General features: G+C 48.6%; 1 protein-coding gene across 1 annotated transcript in view; it reads right to left on the bottom strand.

Moving 5' to 3' along the window:
• Positions 1-19621, bottom strand: part of Sptb (spectrin beta, erythrocytic) — a 123694-nt gene that overhangs the window by 62193 nt on the left and 41880 nt on the right. Inside the window, exon 2 of the mRNA XM_038335760.1 lies at positions 6744-6945. Coding sequence (XP_038191688.1) covers positions 6744-6891 — 148 coding nt within the window. The 5' untranslated portion in view covers positions 6892-6945. The remainder of the gene's footprint in view (positions 1-6743; positions 6946-19621) is intronic.

Genomic DNA, 19621 nt, shown 5'->3' with positions numbered 1-19621 from the left:
ACGAAGGTCCCTCGACTACAGCATCAGGACAGAACACTCCTGCCAGCATGCATTACTTTCTCCCCGCATACGGTGGCCCCCTAGCTCAAGCAGCCATCTGCTCTTCCGAGACTTCTGCATAGCTTCCCCATACCTGCTGGCCCCATGAAGTCAAAGCAACCACCTCCTATCCTGAGACCATGGAGCCCTCTCAGCTAACATGTTCTCCCTCTGACCACTCCACTTGCCATTCTTGTTGCAAATAGTCTCCTTCGCCACCTTTTTTGAGGTTTTGTTTCCTTCCAGGATTTTTCTATGGCCTCTAAGGCCCTTTAGGAAATGGTTGCCACATGCCCTCCTCCTTTCTCTACCATTAAATCAAACTTGAACTGAAGCAAGCTTAATGAGTGAGCTATAAGCTATGGGTCATGTTATGAACTTATATAGTTTGCAGGAAACCTTACCAGTATGTGGGGTGTGTGTGTGTGTGTGTGTGTGTGTGTGTGTGTGTATCGGAGTGTATATGATTATTTGATCCTCTCTCACTTTTCTGTGAGGTGAGATTTCCTGGCAGACCCAGTTTCCAGCATCTGAAAGCCAGTGTTGGGATGAGAACTCCCAGACTTCTGCCAGAAGCCTCCCTAGCACTCTCTTACTGACATGATAAAAAGAGAAAAATGAACAGATGCTCTGAAAACAACACCCTTGGCACCTCTTCAGCCAGGCAGCATCCGAGGGAGCCCTGGGGGAACCGGGGGTGGGGATAGGCTGCTCCTAGGAGGCCTGGTGCTGGAGCCTGCCCTTGGGAATGAGGCTGACAACCCACAGGAATGTCCCAAAGATGGAGGAGGCTATTAATGTGGCTCACTCAGACTGCACGGCACAGGGAGGGAGCAGAATTTTATTATTAACCTCAGTGCATTAATATTTGATAAAGCTTCTTCACAATGATAGATAGTAGTTACCCACATGAGAGGAACAGCTTGTGTCTGTAAGAGGCTCAGAAAGGATGAACAGCTTTCATCAAGAGAGGAGAGGGCGCTGGGAGACAGCTCAGTCAGAGAAGGGCTTGCTGTATTAATATGAAGCCCTGAGTCAGATCTCTGGAGCCTATGTAAGGAAGTAAACCATGGTGACATGCACTGGCCAGTCTAGTTTAAATGGTGAGTCCCAGGCCAGGTGAGAGACCCTGGCTCAAAAAACCAAGTGGACAGTATCTAAAGAATGTCACTTGGGCTGGAGAGATAGCTCAACGGTTAAGAGCACTGACTGCTCTTGCAGAGGACTAGAGTTCAATTCCCAGCACCCACACGGCAGCTCACAATTATAACTCCAAGATCTGACACCTTCACACAATGATACATGCAGGAAGACATTAATGCGAATAAAATAATTAATTAAAACCACTCAGAGCAGATTTCTGGCCTTTACACATCCCTGCACACACACAAGCAACTGTACACATACACACACACACACACACACACACACACACACACACACACAGAGAGAGAGGAGACAATGGGAGGAAGTATCATACTATCCTGGGCAGGGAGCTCTTCCTGGGACCACACAGGTCAGGCAACATGTTCTCTCTTGCGGGCTTTCTGCACAGGAAATGGCAGCTTCAAGTCTGCAGAGGCCTGCCTGGGATTGGGTTCAGATTCACAACTGCCCACCTCCAAGAAGAAGCTGTTGATTCAATTATTTTTCTGCTACGGATAGTACATTAAAATGACTGCCGAGGAGTAGACACTTCTCTAAATAATGTTTTCCCAATATATATTTTCTAGATGTTTTGAAATCTGAGAAGACAAAACCAAAACAAAACCCCCAAACCTTGAAAGCTGCCATTAGTGTCACAGCCTCTGTGCTCACAGGTAGCTGGAGGGATGCTGTGACCACAAAGAGTTGATGTCTTGGTGGTGGCAGCTGCTTCTTCCGAATCATCAACAAACTGTCATGAAGTAGTGGTTGCCCACCCACTGAGGTAAAATCCTGCTCCCTAAGGGAAATCAGACATCCTCTAGACATGAAACCCTTTCTGGGACAGTAGGGACAACAGGATCCTGGCACCAGTAGGGAAGGCAGCTAGAGGGCAAGATCTTCAGGCATCTCTTAAGGAGATTTTGAAGGCCATTGGCTACCAAGGTCAGGACAAAGCCATGCTGCCCTCTTTGGGGAGTCCTGAGACATCCACAGAGGAGCCAGCAGCACTGAACCCTGAGGGCTGCCACCCAAGATTTGGATGGAATACCTGCTAGTTACAGAGTTTAACCTCAGGGCCGGCAGTGCCCCCGCCATCGGCATGGCCCCCGCTCAATCTCTAAATTGTCCTCATTCACTCTCACTGCTGGGCTTCATCCCGCTGTCAGAAAGAAGACTACAAAGGGAACCCAGAAGGAAGCCTGCCTCCCTTCTGAAGCATCCTGGAGGTTCACCTCACAGGCAAAGCGAAGCCAGCTGCATAATGTCATGCCCTTGTTTGAAAGGAGGGGCTCTGTCTAGTTACTCCCCGAGGAACCGTTTCGCTGGGCAACACACAGGAAGATGGAGACAGAACACGTCAGCCTCTCTTCCTCACAGGTCCCTCATGGGACTGGACTGTTCTCTGTGCTGCAACCTTCGAGCTGCATCTGTGTGCATGGAAGGACCGACCGTACATCCCATAAATCAGGCAGCGAGTGGCATATGGGGTGCGGGACGCCAAGCTGTGTGCCTGTAAGACAGGGGGAGTGGGAAGAAGGAAGGGTGTGGGAAGATGGAGCAGGGAGGGGAGGGAGGCACTGCACTGAGTTATCTTCTGGGGACATCTTTGTGTTGTTTTCTTTCTGGCCCTCCTCTTCTACCTGGGCCACATCTGTCGCCAGGCATCCTCCCTAGGGTGCACAGCCAAGTGCAGGGAAGGGTGTGTGGGCAGGCAGAAGCAGTGAGCAGAGAGTACAGAGGTCAGCATCCTAGCTGTTGGCATTCTCTGCCAACCTCAGCACTTTGCCTCCCGTTCAGATGACCACACGTGTGGTTTCTAACCCAAACAGTGGGAGAACATCCGGATGACAGTGAGGGTTGGCTCTAGGAGACCCTGGGAGTCTGCCGTCTGAAACATGAAGGTTGGAGTCTTGGGAAGGATAGGGATTTTGGCTTTTCATCTGTTCCCTTCTTCTAACCCTTAAAGCAGATCCAGAGGGAGAAATATAGCTACACTAGAGACAGCTGCAAAGACTGGTCAGAGGAAGCCTCCAGGCTACCCACCACTTAGCCTGGCAAATGCGGCGGCGAGCCAGAGAATTGACGTTAAAAAAGTCAAAGTATACTTACAGACCTAAGGGAAAATTCCTTCTGGATCCCAGCACTACATGCCCACCTCCCACTCCCCGCCCCCACCAAGGTCAAATGCATCACCTCTGCAAGTTTTCTCTCCATCTCTCTCTTCACTTTAATCAAATATTTCAAATCAAAAATCACTTAGTCTAGAGCGAGCTCAGGATTTTATACCTAAAGACAAGATAACCAACCAGATAGCTTGTTTTAAGTTAGGTCTGGGGGAAGAACCAACAATGATACAAAAAATAGAAGAGGAAATGTGTTCTCTAACCCTCACAAGCAGTGCACTTAAGAGACAGAACCATGATGAGTCTGTTAACCTGAGGGTCACTAGGAGGAGGAGAAGCAAGAGGGTCTGCCATGCTGGGGAGGGACTTGAACAAGCCTATTACAGTGTGGACGTGGGCCCCCATGGGCTGGAAGCAAAGCAAAAGTCTTGAACTAGATGACCTCATGGGGAGAGGGGCAGCATCCACACCCAAGCTTGAGGCTAATTTCTGCGGTCCTGGGATACCCGAAAAGTGGGAGAGGGCACGAGATTCTGAGTGACAGCAAGGGTGTTTCTAGGAGATCCTAGGAGCCTGTCAGTGTTTTCTTCCAACTTCAGCTTCCCCAGATAGTGTGTGTGTGTGTGTGTGTGTGTGTGTAAGGGAGGGGTAGTCAAGGAGGAAGGAATGGATCCTGAGGATGATCGTGGGCACTGGAGAAAGGACAGAAAGTATTTATAGAGAGCTTTCTTGAGACCAATAAAATCTACCATTCACTCGGTTTTTTTTAATTATTGATTTTTCATTTTTCATAAACTTTAGCCTATTTGATCTTCGCAACCTTGGGAAAGTACCGCCACCACTTTGGAGACTGGGATGAAGGGCTAGCGCTCTCCCATGGCAATAGCAACAGAGGGAGAATCAGATTCCAATCTGAATCTTGTGACATTTCTTGCACTCCAGGCCTTCAACAGTAGAAAGAAAATGGCAACCCAGTATATTTAACCTCACATGTGTGCCTGCGGCCAGCATGAAGAAGCACAGAGCCCAAGCCTTCTGGCCTTAGCATTCTTACAGGTGGTGTCCAGTAGACCATGTGATATGACGGCATCAAGCGTAGCTTCCATTTCCTGAGGCTCCACTAGAAAAGGTGACCCCTGCCTGTCCTGATAATATGGCTGCACAGACTATTGAAGAGAAAATTTCAAAAAGTAAAAACTGAAGAAATCTGCCATGTTTCTCTCTCTCCTCTGTTCATCCAGCAGAATGGACCTTCCCAAAGCCCTAGCTTCTAGCAGAGATCATTCCACACCACCTCCCAGGAGAAAGCCAGCAAATGTCTCAGCTGATCTGTAGAGGCAATGCAAGGATCCCAGGTTGACATGTTTACTTGGTAAGCAGGTTTCTGCGTGAAGGTCCAGGCCTGGGATCCTCCACTCCCATGGGGAGCATCCCTATCCTTTGGAAGGTAATATGTTCTTGGTTGTGAACAGACTTATCCATGCACAGCCAACACTAGGCAAAGCTGTTTCCTGATAACTAGGGCTGACTATGAAGTTTCTCGTATGATACCGTCTCCTCTTTGCCTCTTTAACACGTCTCTACCACTTGTCCGCTGACTTGCCAGACCTAACTGCTTGCCAGTACTCCCCCAGGCCAACTGGAGACGCCCCATGCCCTTCTGATTTCCCAGATTATACCCAGCCTTCCACCCCCAGCTCATGGCTAATGCCCCCACAAACTAGTCTGATTCTCGATGTATCATCTCCTTTGAGCTCTCATTGCTGTTTAATTTATGTGCCTTCCCCCACAGTTCTCCAGTTCCACTCATGCTAATTAATTGTGAGCACAGTTCATTTTCCCCCTAATAGATTATAAAGTCCTTAGAGACAGATGCTATATTGAATTTATCTCCGCGGTTCCCCACTCTCCTTTCATATCTAACGGGGAGGGGTAGATTTAAACTTTGTGGGCATACAATAAGTAATTATTACAGTGAAATTTACATAGGTTTTGTGTGTGCATGTATACAAAGATATACATGCATTATCCATGAAACAGATTAAAAACCCTGCACAGGTCAGACTCAGCTCTCATGACATCCTTTGGAAAGATTATGGGACATATGGAACATGGTCACCATTTCTCTGGACATCACTGGGGCCATTGCAATCAAATGTAGCATTCAGGGAGACAGAGGCAAAGCCCCAGAGGGACAAGGCTAGTGTTTCAAGTTGATTTGGCTATTTGAAGAAGTTAAAATTGCTTAAGCAAAAGGAAAGGAGCACTGCTATTCCATAACCCCCAAGGAAAACCAAAGAAGGATTTTATAGAGTTAGGTAAGATGAGAAGATGAGGGGGAAAGTGTTTCCTACAATACACAGGACACAAATGGAGACGGTCAAGTCCTATGATGACAAAGGAGGTTAGACGCCACAGTCTTGGTCTGGAGGGAGAGCCATTACCAAGGGGCCTAGGACCCTGCTCATGCTGCCAGGTTTCCCAGGAACCAAGGTATCTGGAATAGAGTGGAGGGAGGAAAGGAGGAAGACACCTCAAGCAGCACTGTAAGACAGAGGATTACCCACAGAACGCCTATGGGAAGGGCTGAGACTTTCTTGCAAGGTAGAAGATGGCAGCAACCAATGATGGTGTTCAGGTCCAACCAGGTAAAGGCCAGCTCCACCCCATCCACACACCCCACTCCGTCCATATAGCTCAGAGTTTCTCAGAGTATACTTCCCCCGAGTCAAGTTCCAGGAAGACAGTTGGTTAAAAGGGGGGCTGTTTAGGGGGTATTTCCCAAAGACTCAGATCTCAGACAGCAGAGAGACAAACCATTTTTACTAGAAATGTAAGATATTCCCTCCAACACACACACACACACACACACACACACACACACACACACACACGCAAGCGGGGAGCCTCATGAGCCTGCTAAGCACAAATCTAATCCCAGTTCAAGGATGAGCGGCTCCATGCAGCAAATTCTCCTGCCTAAAGCAGATTGGAAAGGAGGCTCTCTGCTTTCAATATCCGCTTTTCATCTGGACCACAGAGACAAGGATGCTGATCCCTCTCTCCATGCACAGGCAGAGCACTAAGTGCACAGGACATCTCTTGAACTTGTGCCGGTGTGGCCCCTCTGGCACTCCTTCACCCAGAGTGTCCTCACACTTCTGACTTTGGTGCCAGGCTACTTGGGACAGAGACAGACGGCAGAACCCACCCACCACCAATGCCAGCACTTCCCTGCCTTTCAGAAGAAGTGGGGGATTCTGGGACAAGCTGCTGAATCCTGTAACCCCTGGGGAAGGGGTGCTCTCTGAACTTGGCAAAGGTGTTCAGTTACTGCCATACCAGGACTCACATACAGAGGCTCCACCATAGCAAGAAGGGACATGGACCTGATGCGTGTGACCTTCTGACCCCCATGGCCCCAAGTGGTACCTGCCAAGGCCTTGATCCGGGACCTCTCAAAGAGCCTGGCTGAGCTGTTGTCATTATCCAACTCATCATCCGGGGCATCCCAGCGGGCGTTGATCCGGCTGTATGGCGGCTGGTTGCCTACGTTTTCAAACTCTGTGGCCGATGTCATGTCAGCAGGCTCTTCTTAGCAGCTGTGCCTGTCTCAGTCTTCATGGAAAGGTCCCTAGGGGACAGCAACACAGCAGAGGGTTAGCTTCCACGTCCCTCGCTCGTTTTCTCGGTGGTAACGTATTAGGGGAATCCAACAGAAGAGATCCTACAGGAGCCACGCACGCATTGTGCTACCTGTCGGGGCATGGTTCTTCCCCCTGGGCTCTCAGGGTCCTGAGTTACAGGATACTGCAGCCCGAGTAACAGCAGCAGCAGTGAGAGTCAGGGACAGAGACTGAGAGCTGCATGCAGCAGGGTCAGGATGGCCAGCAGGTGGAGACATAAGTCCCAGCCAGCCTGTTTCCTTCAAACCTGAGGCTGCCAGGGCTCAAAACAGCTTGAGAGACAGCTCTCCTGGGAGCCAGAGGATGGGGTGTGGGGTGGGCAAACGAGGAAGAGAAACCCCACTCCTGGATTGAGATCGGAAGCCTGCCTGGTGGTGGAGACAAGGCCAGGGAGAGAGAGAAGAGAACTTGAAAGTCAACTGAGTCTGACTTCTTAAGACCAGCATGCTGCCACAGAGACTCTGGCCCCCACAACTGGAAAGGCAAGCCACTGCTTGAAAGTGTGTGTAGCTGCTGGAATAAGGTCTCCTGTTGAATCCCTAACCAGACCAAGCAGCCCAAAGGAGCCTGTTGCCCCATTCAGGCTGGCAGCACCAGGCGTTGGATGTCACAACAGAGAGAATTGGGTTTGTTAGGGACTGAGTGCCAAGGAAAAAGGAAGCTCAATGTGATTGGTAGACAGTTCCCAAGGAAGTTTGGAGGTACTCATGGAAGGATAGGTAGAAAGGGATGAGAGCCCAAACAAAAGGGAAAAAGAACAGGGGCAATCTTAAAAACAAAGATAAGAAGCAACCAGCAAGAACTAGGGAGCTGGCGGGTAACTGGGGGATGGGAGAGATCAGGGAGAAAAGTGAGATAGGAGGCTGGCGAGGCCATCTTGGTAACCAACGTCCCTGGCCTTTGGAAAATGACTGTCTTCCCTCGTCCGTGCTTGGCTTCAGGCATCTCCCTGGGAACGGAGGGCAGTCCACATTTAAGTCTGTATTTTAGAATGGGGGCTCAGTGCCTTGAAATTCAAGAGAATAACAGGGGGAGGAGGGGGCTTTGGAGGCAAGGGAAGCAGTCAGATGACAAATGTCAGTAAGTATCGAACTATGCACCGTATTCTCACATATCCCAACACGTGGGCTCACACCCCTGACACGTTCCCCAGAAGGCGCACGCAGGCAGGAAGCAACAATGCACGCTCACCGCTCTGAGCATGACTCAGGGCCCTGGGCCTTACTTTTCAGACTCTTGTCTCCCAGGCTGACAAATCAATCCCACCACATCCCTTTGAGGTAAGACAGAAGCCAGAATTATCCACCCTAAGAGAACAAGGGGGGGGGGGAAAGGCACAGGATGAGGCCTCCCCAAGGTCATCCGAAACCACTGTGGAGGTTTAGACCAAACGTCAAACTGTAGCCCTGTTTGTCACCCTTGACTGGACCGGTCTTAGGGATGCACATGGATGGAGAACTCGGCCCACGGAGCCAGTGTGCTCCAGCTGCTAGGGCTAAACAAAGGTATTTGCCACCCAGGGGAAGGAGACTATGCAAAGTGGGATTGCCAGTCATTATCCTGAACGCGGTGTACCCCATTATGCCCAGGCCTGCAGACCTGCGTTCAAGACCACTTCTGTCCCTGCCTGGTCTCCATAATGAACCAGCTGCTTCTAGGGCTGAGATTTCCCTCTCAATTGTCTGAGCAAAGATAGCTGGGAAGAATTCCTACTCCTCATGTCTTCCCCACCTCCTTCAGAGGCTGACAGGGTGGCCATCACCTATGGGGTCACAATTCAACCAGCAGCCCCCGAGAAGGGCTGCCAGACATGGAGGTGCGGTAAGATCTGCCCAGAGCACCAGAGGTAACCAGACCCTTGCTTGCTCTCTTCATCCTGGGCTATTTTTAAGAGTGGCGGAGAGAGGCCCAGGCTGCGGGGCTGGGGAGTGAGATTACCTTAGCTATGGCTCCGTAAATAAGTCTGTCCCAGAAAGATGAGCCCAAGCAGGCAGACCAGCAGAACCAGTGTGCAAGACAAGATTGATGGCCCTGGGTGCAGGAGAGCAGCAACACAACGCAATTCATCCTGCTTAAAAACGCCATCCTCCCTGGGACTGCGGCTCGCAGAAAACAGCGGCCAGACGGTGGCTCTGCCAGGAATGTGGGAAAATACATGTGTGTTTCTGAGTGCATGAGTCTACTGTGTGTGTGTGTGTGTGTATTTACTTGCTAACAGGAAGACCAGCTCCCTGGGGATACCACAGAAAAAAAAGATAGCACCAAAGAATGAGGCCTCTTCCCTCTGCCACTAGCCCCGGCCCGGCTGGCATTTCACTAGAGTCGAGGGGTGGTGAGGTGTGCCCACATGCTCAGGCAAGGATGATCTCTGAGAATCGGATGTAGGAGCACACAGGAAGAGAGAAGGAAGGTTACCTGCGGTTATTCCAGAAATAAACAACACCCCTCACCCCAGGTCACGGCAGTGAGCCTGAAACCAAATTCGACCCAGTGCTTTCTCGGTGTCACCACGTCTCCTCCCGTTAGTATTACCATGACCCTACAAAGGCCTGGCGAAAAGGAGCCAGGGTGGCTGAAGAGGCTAGTGTATATTGAAGTCTCACTGGGGAACACCCAATCATGAGGAACCACAGAAACGGCGTTCGAGCTGCTATCTGAGAGGAGCTTAGAAATGGGATTATGTGACCGTAGCTCCAGCGATGTAGGTCATCTGTACATACAGAGTGTCTTCCATGACTCACGAAGGTCACTGATACGAGTAGTCCCTCGTACATCCACACTTCCCGGTTCACCCCAAAGGCCTTTTTAAATCACCAAACCCCTTACCAAAGTACAGGTGGGTCTTCCCTGTCCCGTGTCCAGAGTCACCCTTATCTGACAACGGCATCTGCTCTCTCCAGGAGATATTGGTAGACAGGTCCTAAGAAGCTTGCCCATTTACAGCTTAGCTCTGAAAAGCCCACATGACCATACAGAACATGGAGTGTTTGCTTGCTGAAGGAACGCGCTTACTCAAAAATGTATTGCACGGCCACTCACAGCCGCCTCTCCCCCAGACCCGAACCTGCTCCTAGAGCGAGTGTGAGGCCTCAGAATCCCAGCCTCTCGTGGGCTTTGCTCATCAGTGGACCCCAGGCAGTGCCAGGGGCTACCGTGCTCTCCCTGTGAGTCTGGGTTGTGCTTTGTGTCAGCTCTTCACCATCCCTCAGCAGAGAGAACGCATCTCCCTCTACCCCCAGTCTCCCAACGCAGTCACCAGCCCCCCTTCTTCTCCAGGTTCCTTGAAGCCACAAAGTGCCGAGCCACTTCAGGACTGGGAAACTGGGCCACGTCAGGTAATGCCGGTCTTCCTCGGTGGGGCCGAGGGGGAGACCGATGCAGTCCTTCAGACAATGACTTCCTTAAATAGGACTGAACACTTGAGGTTTGTCTTGTCTAATTGTACGGTCTGCCTTTACATGTTTTCTAGTCTGTGCTGTTGCTTATGCCGCGCCAACCTGCTTTTAACCTATTTGGTACTATGGCAACCCAGGTCAGGAGATTACATCCTGCAGTTCCCTTGGTTACTTTTCTTCGAGTGCATCGCCAATGAGGGAAGGTGCCCTTCTACCCCACCCCCAACCCCAGCTCATAACTGGATTGCATATGCATAGACACCTTAAAGAAAAGTCAAGTACATAAGTGCACACTCGCTGGCACAGAATGAGAACCAACGAGATGCCATTGCAGACTCCAGGCACCCCCACTGTCAACCTGACATCTCCACCTACGTAATACAGCTCAGTCTCGATAAGGCTGCGACTGTGCACATAGCTCTCAGCACACAGAACACGGGAGCATGCCAGCATCATGGGGACGCAAGGAGGCCTGGTAAATGCCACCTGTGAGTGGCCTTTCATGCAGGTGAAAACCAGCACCACGTCTCATTCCAGAGCACTCTCTGCCTTGCCACACCTTGTGGCTCACATGCCAACACCGCCTGGCCACAGTGACTCTTGGAGCGCCAAGACTGTCTGAAGTTGCCAGCATCAAGGGTCCCCATGCATTTGGGTTGTACTGACTGTACTTGACCGTCACTGTTTGGTGAGGCCTTTCGAAGTCCCTGCTGGGCAGTTTCTATCACTAGGCAGGGGCTTCAGACTCACATGTTATAACTTGCCTGCCATCATCACGGAAAAAAATCTATTAAGAACTGTCTCTGGTCATACTGCAGCTGCTGAAGCAGGGGCGGGGTGGTGAGAACTCAGCCCTGCCCGTCCTTATTGGGATTTGGTTGGGAACAGGTGCTGCTTAGCCCTGTATGGGGATTGGCTTTTAAAAGCGGTGTCGACCAGCACTCTCACGTCCTGCTCCCTTGGGGACAGTTAGAGAGCAAAAAGGAGACTCTTATATGAAGGGTGAGCATCCCTAGTTGATAACGCTCCAAACTCTGAAGTCTTTTCAGCTTTGACATGATATTGCAAGTGGAAAATTCCTTAGTTGGGTCACAAGCCACAGTCAGGGTCACTGAAAATACGGCGTAAAATTACCTAGGATTATGTATGTAAGACGTACATAAAGTTTACACGGATTTCATATGTAGACTTGGGAACCCTTAGGAATTTTCTTATGTATATACAAATATTCCAAAAAAATCATCAAAAAGTTAAAAAAAATACTTCAGGTCCCACAACCAGCACAGAAACTTCAAAGACTGGTGTGTCCGAGCTCAACAACAACAGTTACAGAAAACTAATACCGGGAAATCCTACTTCTTCTGCAGACTCATTTTCTGTTAAGATCAATATTAATTTATTCTCTTGGGGAAAGTAGTAGGTGAATTGAAAATGTAAATGTATACTTTTTCTTCTTTCACTAGGACACCCCCAACCAAAAAAAAAAGTCATTTATCTGAAAAGAACTGGAGCTGATGACGTAGCAAGGCTTTGACAGAAGAAATGGTGAGAATAGACTGAAGTAATAAAATTTGATTGATTATTTCTAATAAAATAATTGATCCAAGACAGATCAAATTAAAGGACTCTCAGTATCACTGAGACTGGGATTAGACCTTGTGCGCAACACGAAGGACCCTCTGGCCTGTGATCTGGCCTGTGATTTTCTTGTCAAAACTGTGGAGCCTCAGAATCAAGTCTTTAGAACTGACTTTGCATTTTCAGGATTTGCAGGAAATCAAGAGACAAGGAAGCAAAGAGACAAATCTGGAGCTCTGAGCATCCTGCAAACAACTGACTCAGTATCTTCTTCACGTCACTGAAACAAGGTGGGTTTGTCTGCTTGCTTGCTTGCTTGCTTGCTTGCTTGCTTGCTTGCTTTAAAGAGGAAGGAAGTGGAACTGTTGGATCGAAAGAGACTCAGAAGATGTACCGAACAAACACAATGTACACACTGTTTTGCATCTTAGGGCAATCAAAGCTATTTGAATTACAGGTTTAGTTTTGGATGATAACCAGGAATTCTAGTCAACAGTAATAGGTGTGATAATGACGCTATGATTATGTAAGGAAACTAAACTGTGGTAGTTCGAATGAAAATGGCCCCCATAGGCTCTTAGAGAGCGGCACTATTAAGAGGCGTGTCCTTATTGGTGTGGGTGTGGCCTTGTTGGAGGAAGTGTGTCACTGGAGGTGGGCTTTGAGGTTTCAAATGCTCAAGCCAGGCCCAGCCAGTCTCTCTCTCTCTCTCTCTCTCTCTCTCTCTCTCTCTCTCTCTCTCTCTCTCTCTCTCTCTCTCTCTCTCTTTCCTTGCTGCCTGCCGATTGGGACAAATAATTCTCAACTACCTCTCCAGCACACTGTCTGCCTGCATGCTGCCATGCTTCCCTCCATGATGACAATGGACCAAACCTCTGAACTTACATGTAAGCCGGCTCCAATGAAATGTTTTTCTTTAAAAGAGTTGCCGTGATCATGATGTCTCTTCACAGCAACAGAAGCCCTAGATAAGCCATAAACCTCCTGCATATTTTAATGATGCTGCATAACACAGTGGCAAGCAAGGCATGTGATCTGGAATTTGCTTAACCCTGTTTTAGGAAAGCAGGAAACAGGAAACAAATGAGAAACCGCTAGCAACTGACTTGGAGTAAGATAGACGGGGATCTGTGATACCATTTCCCCTGCTTCTACAGTAAAATTCTTGTAAGCTAGCTAATTTTTAAAACATTTAAACATTCAAAATGTATTAAAATTTTGCAGCTTTGATAGCCTATGCCATCCCAGCATTCAGGAGGATGAGGCAGGAGGATCGCCATGAGTTCAAGGCCACAGTAAGTGTCAGCTCAGCCTGGGCTACACAGTGAGACTCTATCAAAAAGCAAATAAAAAAGGTTTTAATAAAATGTATACTTAATTTTACATTAACTTTATAAAATATAGTGGTCTATCTTTCATAAGAGATACAGTCCTAGATCTTCAAGTAGATACTTAAGAGCAGCTAGTTCTGAACTATATATATATATATATACACACACACACACACACACACACACACACACACATATGAGTGTTTTTCTCTGTACATATAAACTATAATAAAGTTTATAAATTAGACACAGCAGATCAACACAACTCATAACAGAATAAAACAACTATAACTCTACAGTTTAATACAATTTCCAGCACCACTACTCTTGTACATTGGTTCCACTGAGTAAAATAAGTTACTTAAATTCTAGACTATCATTCCATGAAAGCCAGCCTGATACTAGAAAGGGGATCTAAGTGAGTGGTGGGTGGGTATCATGGATATGTTGAATAAGAATAACAGAATGAGGCCAGGCGGTGGTGGCACACACCTTTAATCCCAGCACTTGGGAGGCAGAGGCAGGAGGATCTCAGGGAGTTCAAGGCCAGCCTGGTCTACAGAGCGAGTTCCAGGACAGTCAAGACTGTTACACAGAGAAACCCTGTCTCGAAAAAGCAAAAAAGAAAAAGAATAATGGAATGATTCATGTTGGAGTAGGAGGTGCAAGATTGCATCCTGCTACTTAGAAACAGCATGCAGTCTCAAGCTCTCAGATTTATTTCTGAAGTGTTTCCCACTTACTACTCTCAGCTTGCTGCAACCACTGGCATTGAGGGGAGAACTGCTTAGTGGTCACAAGCCCGAGGCAACATGAGCACAGCCTTAGTCCGGCACAGTCTGGCAGCTTCTGCCTCCCCTTCTGAGCTCATCTTCTGCCTGCATGGCATGTATTCTCCAGGCCTTCCTTTATCTCCTCAAACATGTCTTGTCTGGACCACCCTTGGGCCCTGTTATTCTGGGCCTGTACCAGACACTTTTCGGAGCGACCATACAGGTCTGTCTCTTTCCTGTTCCCCAAGACTCTTTGTGGGCATCGCTTCCTGTGGCGGTCCTCCCTGAGCATTCCTCCAAAGGTGAGTCCTCCCTGAGCATTCCCCCTAAGGTAAGTCCTCCCTGAGCATTCCCCCTAAGGTAAGTCCTCCCTGAGCGTTCCTCCTAAGGTGAGTCCTCCCTGAGCATCCCTCCTAAGGTAAGTCCTCCCTGAGCATTCCTCCTAAGGTAAGTCCTCCCTGAGCATTCCTCCTAAGGTGAGTCCTCCCTGAGCATTCCCCCTAGGGTAAGTCCTCTTTGAGCATTCCTCCTAAGGTGAGTCCTCCCTGAGCATTCCTCCTAAGGTGAGTCCTCCTTGAGCATTCCTCCCAAGGTGAGTCCTCCCTGCGCCCTTGGAATCAGCCTCCTGACCCACCATTAGAACTGCACTCACACCTGTCTGTTGACTTTCTTCCCACTTTCTCTCCCCTTGTCTACGCAGTAGGCTCCATGTAGGCAGGCAGTAGGCATATCCATCTTACTCACTGGATCCTAGTCCTCAGCCATGCACCTGGGACACAAGCAGGTTCTCAATAAATAATATTGCCTTAGAGACCTGCCCTCACTCTGGAGCCCCTCCCACCTCCACCTCCACCACACTCCTTACCCCGTGGACTCATTTCCCCAGTTACCCACTTATGAGCACCAAGCCCTCACTTACTATCTATTACCACTAAGTCCAGATGTTACGCATCTGGAGAGCACCTTTCGTTTACCATTCCTTCACTTCCAAAGCTCGCTCTTCACTTCAGGCTCTCACCACATCTTGGCTGGCTTTGGAAAACGGTCTCTTTCTTCCTAAGCTTAGGCCTTCAACCTACCCCCTATAAGGACATACCCTTCTCTGGAAGCTTCCACCAACACGGTCTGATCTGAAACTACGGCATCTGGGACCGGGGCCGGAGTCTTCCTGTGCTGACTCTGCCTAATGTATCCTGAGCCTCCCCATTACACGTGTCCCATCCCATACACTGAAATTCAGCGTCTCTCCTCCTGCTTGGTGGTCGTCGTCGCCGTCGTTTGTTTGTTTGTTTTTACAATGAATACGTCTTTTCATTTAGAAACACAACATAGAGCAGTTTCTCAGAATTTAATTGGGGCTACCTTTTCCCTCCCACTCAGCTTTCTGGGTCCTCCACTGCCTCTAGGCCCAAGTGGAAGGGGCAGTGAAACGGAGTAAGGAAACTGGTGGGAGCCCAGACACTGACTTTATTTCCCAGCCTTACTCCGCCCCCTCAACCTCAATTGCCATGGCTAGTAAGTCTGGATCCACACTAGTCCTCCCTACAGCCCATCCCTCAAACCTGGCGAGGAGTGACATAGTACTTAGCTTTTGGTCAACTTGACACACAAAAAAAAGAGTCAACTGGGAAGAGAGAACTTGTTAAGGAATTGCCTCCATCAGATTGCCCTGAGGGCATCTTCTTGATGAATGATTGATATGGTAGGGCCAGCCCACTGTGGACAAAGCCATCCCTGAGCAAGTGGCCCTGGACTGTGTAGGAAAGCACGCTGAGCAAGCCACGGAAAGCAAGCCAGTAAGCGTCCCTCCTCCACAGCCTCTGCTTCAGTGCCTGCCTCCAGATTCTTGTTTGAGTTTCTGCCCTGACTTCCCTCAGAGATGGACTGTGACCTATAAATTGTAAGATGAAATAAACTCTTTCCTCCCCGAGAGTTTTGGTCATGGTGTTAATCACAGCAACAATAGGTAACTCCTCCCACCTTCGTTTTAGCATGCTCAAGTCTTTACCATCTTTAGCAAAATTCTTTGCCACCCTCCTCCTCCCTTTCATAACCAAACTTCTTGACAAAGTTGCCAAGGACATAAACAGGTAACTGACATAAACGGAAACCCAGGAGGCTAAAACATGGCCAAGAGACAGCCAAACCTCTCAGAATGGAGAAATGCATATGAAACGAGGAGGTGAAGGCAAACTTAGCAAGCTAGAGAATGCCAGGTGCGGATGATAATGGAGAAAGATGTTACTAACGGCAGTATGGACCGGACCGGCGTAATGCCAGACATACCAAATGGCCTAGATGGCATTGCTGAACAAATGCACAAGGCTGAGAAATGGTCTTAAGAGAACTTCTATAGGAGACATACTATTTGAGGGTCAAGGAGCCTGGGGGCTAGAAACATGGCACATGCAATCATACTGAAGAGTCATTAATATCCACTTAATTCATTAATATCACTGTTGCTCCTGCTGCCTCAGCCACATACCCTCAGCATCTCTCCTTCTGTCGCTGGACAGTGTGGTTGAAGGGACAGACAGTGACATTGGAGCCCAAGCCCTTACGAGTCTCTGTACATCTTAAAGCCTCTGCCCCAACCCCCACTCAGTGTCCTCATTCATGGGAAAGAAGAGCAGCCACTTCTCCAGATGCTTCCAGACAGGAATGCCCTCCCCATCCTATGCAGAAGTTTTTCATGTCTCCTTCATCATGCCACAGAAATGCCAGTCATGGAATGATTGCAACCCCAACATCTCCACCACGATAAACAAAAGCAGCTATTTTAAAAGACTGACTTTTAAATAATGTATAAGTTATGAGTGCCAATTTGCTCATTCATGTTGGAGCTCTTACAGTAATTCAATTAAAGCTCGTCTTTGAACAGTATCTCGGGCCCACGGGAACAGGTGCTGGCCAAGGGGTTTTCCTATCCCTGGCCAGGGCACCGAGCCTGACTTCATGGGGCCATCCTCTGGGGACATTTAGGAAGTTATCTACAAGAGGCAGCTCCAGTCTCAAGCAGAGGTAACTGCAACTTTTCGAGGCCTGTACACCCAGTATCCTGCTACACCCAGTATCCCAGTCCTTCACAGGGCTCTTCAGCCCCTGTCTGAGCTCTGCTGGAGGGAAGCACCAGCCACCAGCTTATAAAAGGCACAGTGTAGGCCACTCTCCTCAGGGACAATTTTGAGCTTTGGATGATTGTGAGGCAGAGCCTGGGGCTAGGAATGTCCTAGCTACTACCTTGTCTGTTGCTATTGATGTCCCCCGCCCCCCCAGAACAAGTCAGTAAAGGATGGGTTTACTCTGGCTCATAGTTTTGGGGTAGTCCTTCATGGTGGGAAGAGTTTGAGGCAGCAGTTATACTACGTCTGTAGTCAAGAAGCAGGGCAGAGTGGGGGGGGGGGCAGGTACCGATGCTCAGTTAACGTTGTTCCCCTTTGTATTCGGTCCAGAACCCAACCTCAGAAAATGGTGCCACCCACCTTAGTTCACCTAAACAAGCTACTCTCTCACAGCTGTGGCCAGAGGCTGACCTAATCTAGATAATCCTTCACACACGTGTCAGGAGGCTTGTCTCCCAGGTGGTCCCAGAGCCTGTCAAGATGACAATCGGCACAACCATCACAGAAGGGAACCCAGAATCATTAAGACTTCAGTGTGTATGACCCCACTTAGTGCGCACTCGCCTGAACCAACTGTTAAGCCACACTGTCATTACTATGGCTGTTACCCCATTCTGCGGGGTTAAAGACCTCACTTGACATCCTAACTTCCATTCCTAGTAGTTGTGCATCCTTCTACAAGTCACTTACCCACTCTGTGCCTCAGTTTCCCTGAGCTGTTGCGGCACAATTACTCAGCCTACCCATTGCTCGATGCTCCATTTTCTGCCCCCACACAGTTTCCAGGCACCCTTCTGCCTAAGTGAGGCCGGGTGACTACATAGAAGTGACCGGCATCTCTTCAAGGTCTTAGCCATAAAACCTTTCCCACCATCCTCTGATCCTGGCCCCTATGTTCCTAGAATCAGGGCCACAGAAGGGCGGAACACGGTGGCTCAAGCTTTTGTGAGTTTGAGACCAACCTGGTATGCAGGGTAAGTTCCAGGATAGCCAGGACTACACAGAGAAACCCTGTCTTGGAAAAACAAAACAAACAAACAAGCAAAGCACAGCCTGTTGAGCCAGGGAAGGCCTGGCAGCAGAAGCCCGAGGCAGCTGGTTATGCTGCACCTGTATCAGGAAGCAAAGTTGGTGGAATGTTTAAGCTTAACTCATTTTTTCCTGTGTTTTCGGCCCAGACAGTGGCCCATGGGATGGTACTGCCCACGTTTAGGGTGAGTCTTCCCACCTCAGTGAACCTAATCTGAACAATCTTCAAACGGAACTAGAGATTTGTTTCCATGGTGATACCTCCTCCTTCTTCTCTCTCTGTCTCTCCCTCCTCCCCCTCAAGATAGGGTTTCTGTAGACCAGGCTGGTCTCTAATTCAGAGATCCATCTGCCTCTGCTGGGGTTAAAGGCATGTGCCACCACTGCCAGCCTCCATGGTGGTTCTAAATTCAATCAAGTTAACAGTAAAGGTTGGTCATCACAGAGGAAGACCCTGACCAGGGAGTGGGAGTTGTCCGAGGTTTATGTGGCTGGGAGGGTGCCAACATGCCGGCTAGCACTCTGTTCTCTTGGAGCTACACACAGACTGCTGAGCCTCACTGCTGACTTATAAACAAGAGATTGCATGAGCTTCCCAATCCTATTCTAGCATCTTGTATTTTATTACAGAATCAAGACGAGCACTCACAAGTTGGCTACAATGGCTTATTCATGAATTCAACAAATGAGCCATGAACTACAGAACCCCCAAATCTATTACTCAGCCATAAATATACAAAAACACATGAAATTTTTAAAGGAAAGCTATAGAGCACTAATGGAATAAATCAAAGGTCTAGATTAAGGGTTAGAAGAGTCAATGTTTTTAAAGATTAGAAGAGTCAATGGTGCCAAGACGCCAAGTCTCCAAAAACTGATCTACAAACTCAACATAATACCAGATAAAATCCTGACAGGACCTTTTTGGTAGAAATCAACAGCTGGTTTTAAAATTTCAATGGAAAGGTAGGTTAGAAAAAAAAAAACACGAAGACTTTGAGACGAAGAAAACTCATAACACCCATCTCAAACTTTCCATAAAGCTACAGTCATCAAGATAGCAAAAACTTCCAGGCATGGTTGATGCACACCTTTAGTCCCAGGACTCAGGAGGCAGAGTGTAACAGATCTCTCTGAGTTTGATGCCAGCCTGGTCTACAAAGTGAGTTCCAGGATAGTAAAGTATGGTACAAGGCCAGCCATACATGCCGATGGAATAGAACAAAGTCCAAAAGTAGATGGGCATATGCACCAATTTTGTTTTTAGCTTTATTTATTTTATTTTATGAGTGTTTTGCCTCTGCGTATGTCTGTGTGTCACATACATATCTGGTGCTCTCAGAGGTCAGAAGAAAAGGTTGCATCACTTGGACCTGGAGTTATTATGGATGGTTGT

The sequence above is a fragment of the Arvicola amphibius genome, chromosome 7 (genome assembly GCF_903992535.2).
Source record: "Arvicola amphibius chromosome 7, mArvAmp1.2, whole genome shotgun sequence".
Taxonomy (NCBI): domain Eukaryota; kingdom Metazoa; phylum Chordata; class Mammalia; order Rodentia; family Cricetidae; genus Arvicola; species Arvicola amphibius.
This window is presented reverse-complemented; position numbering and strand designations above follow the sequence as displayed.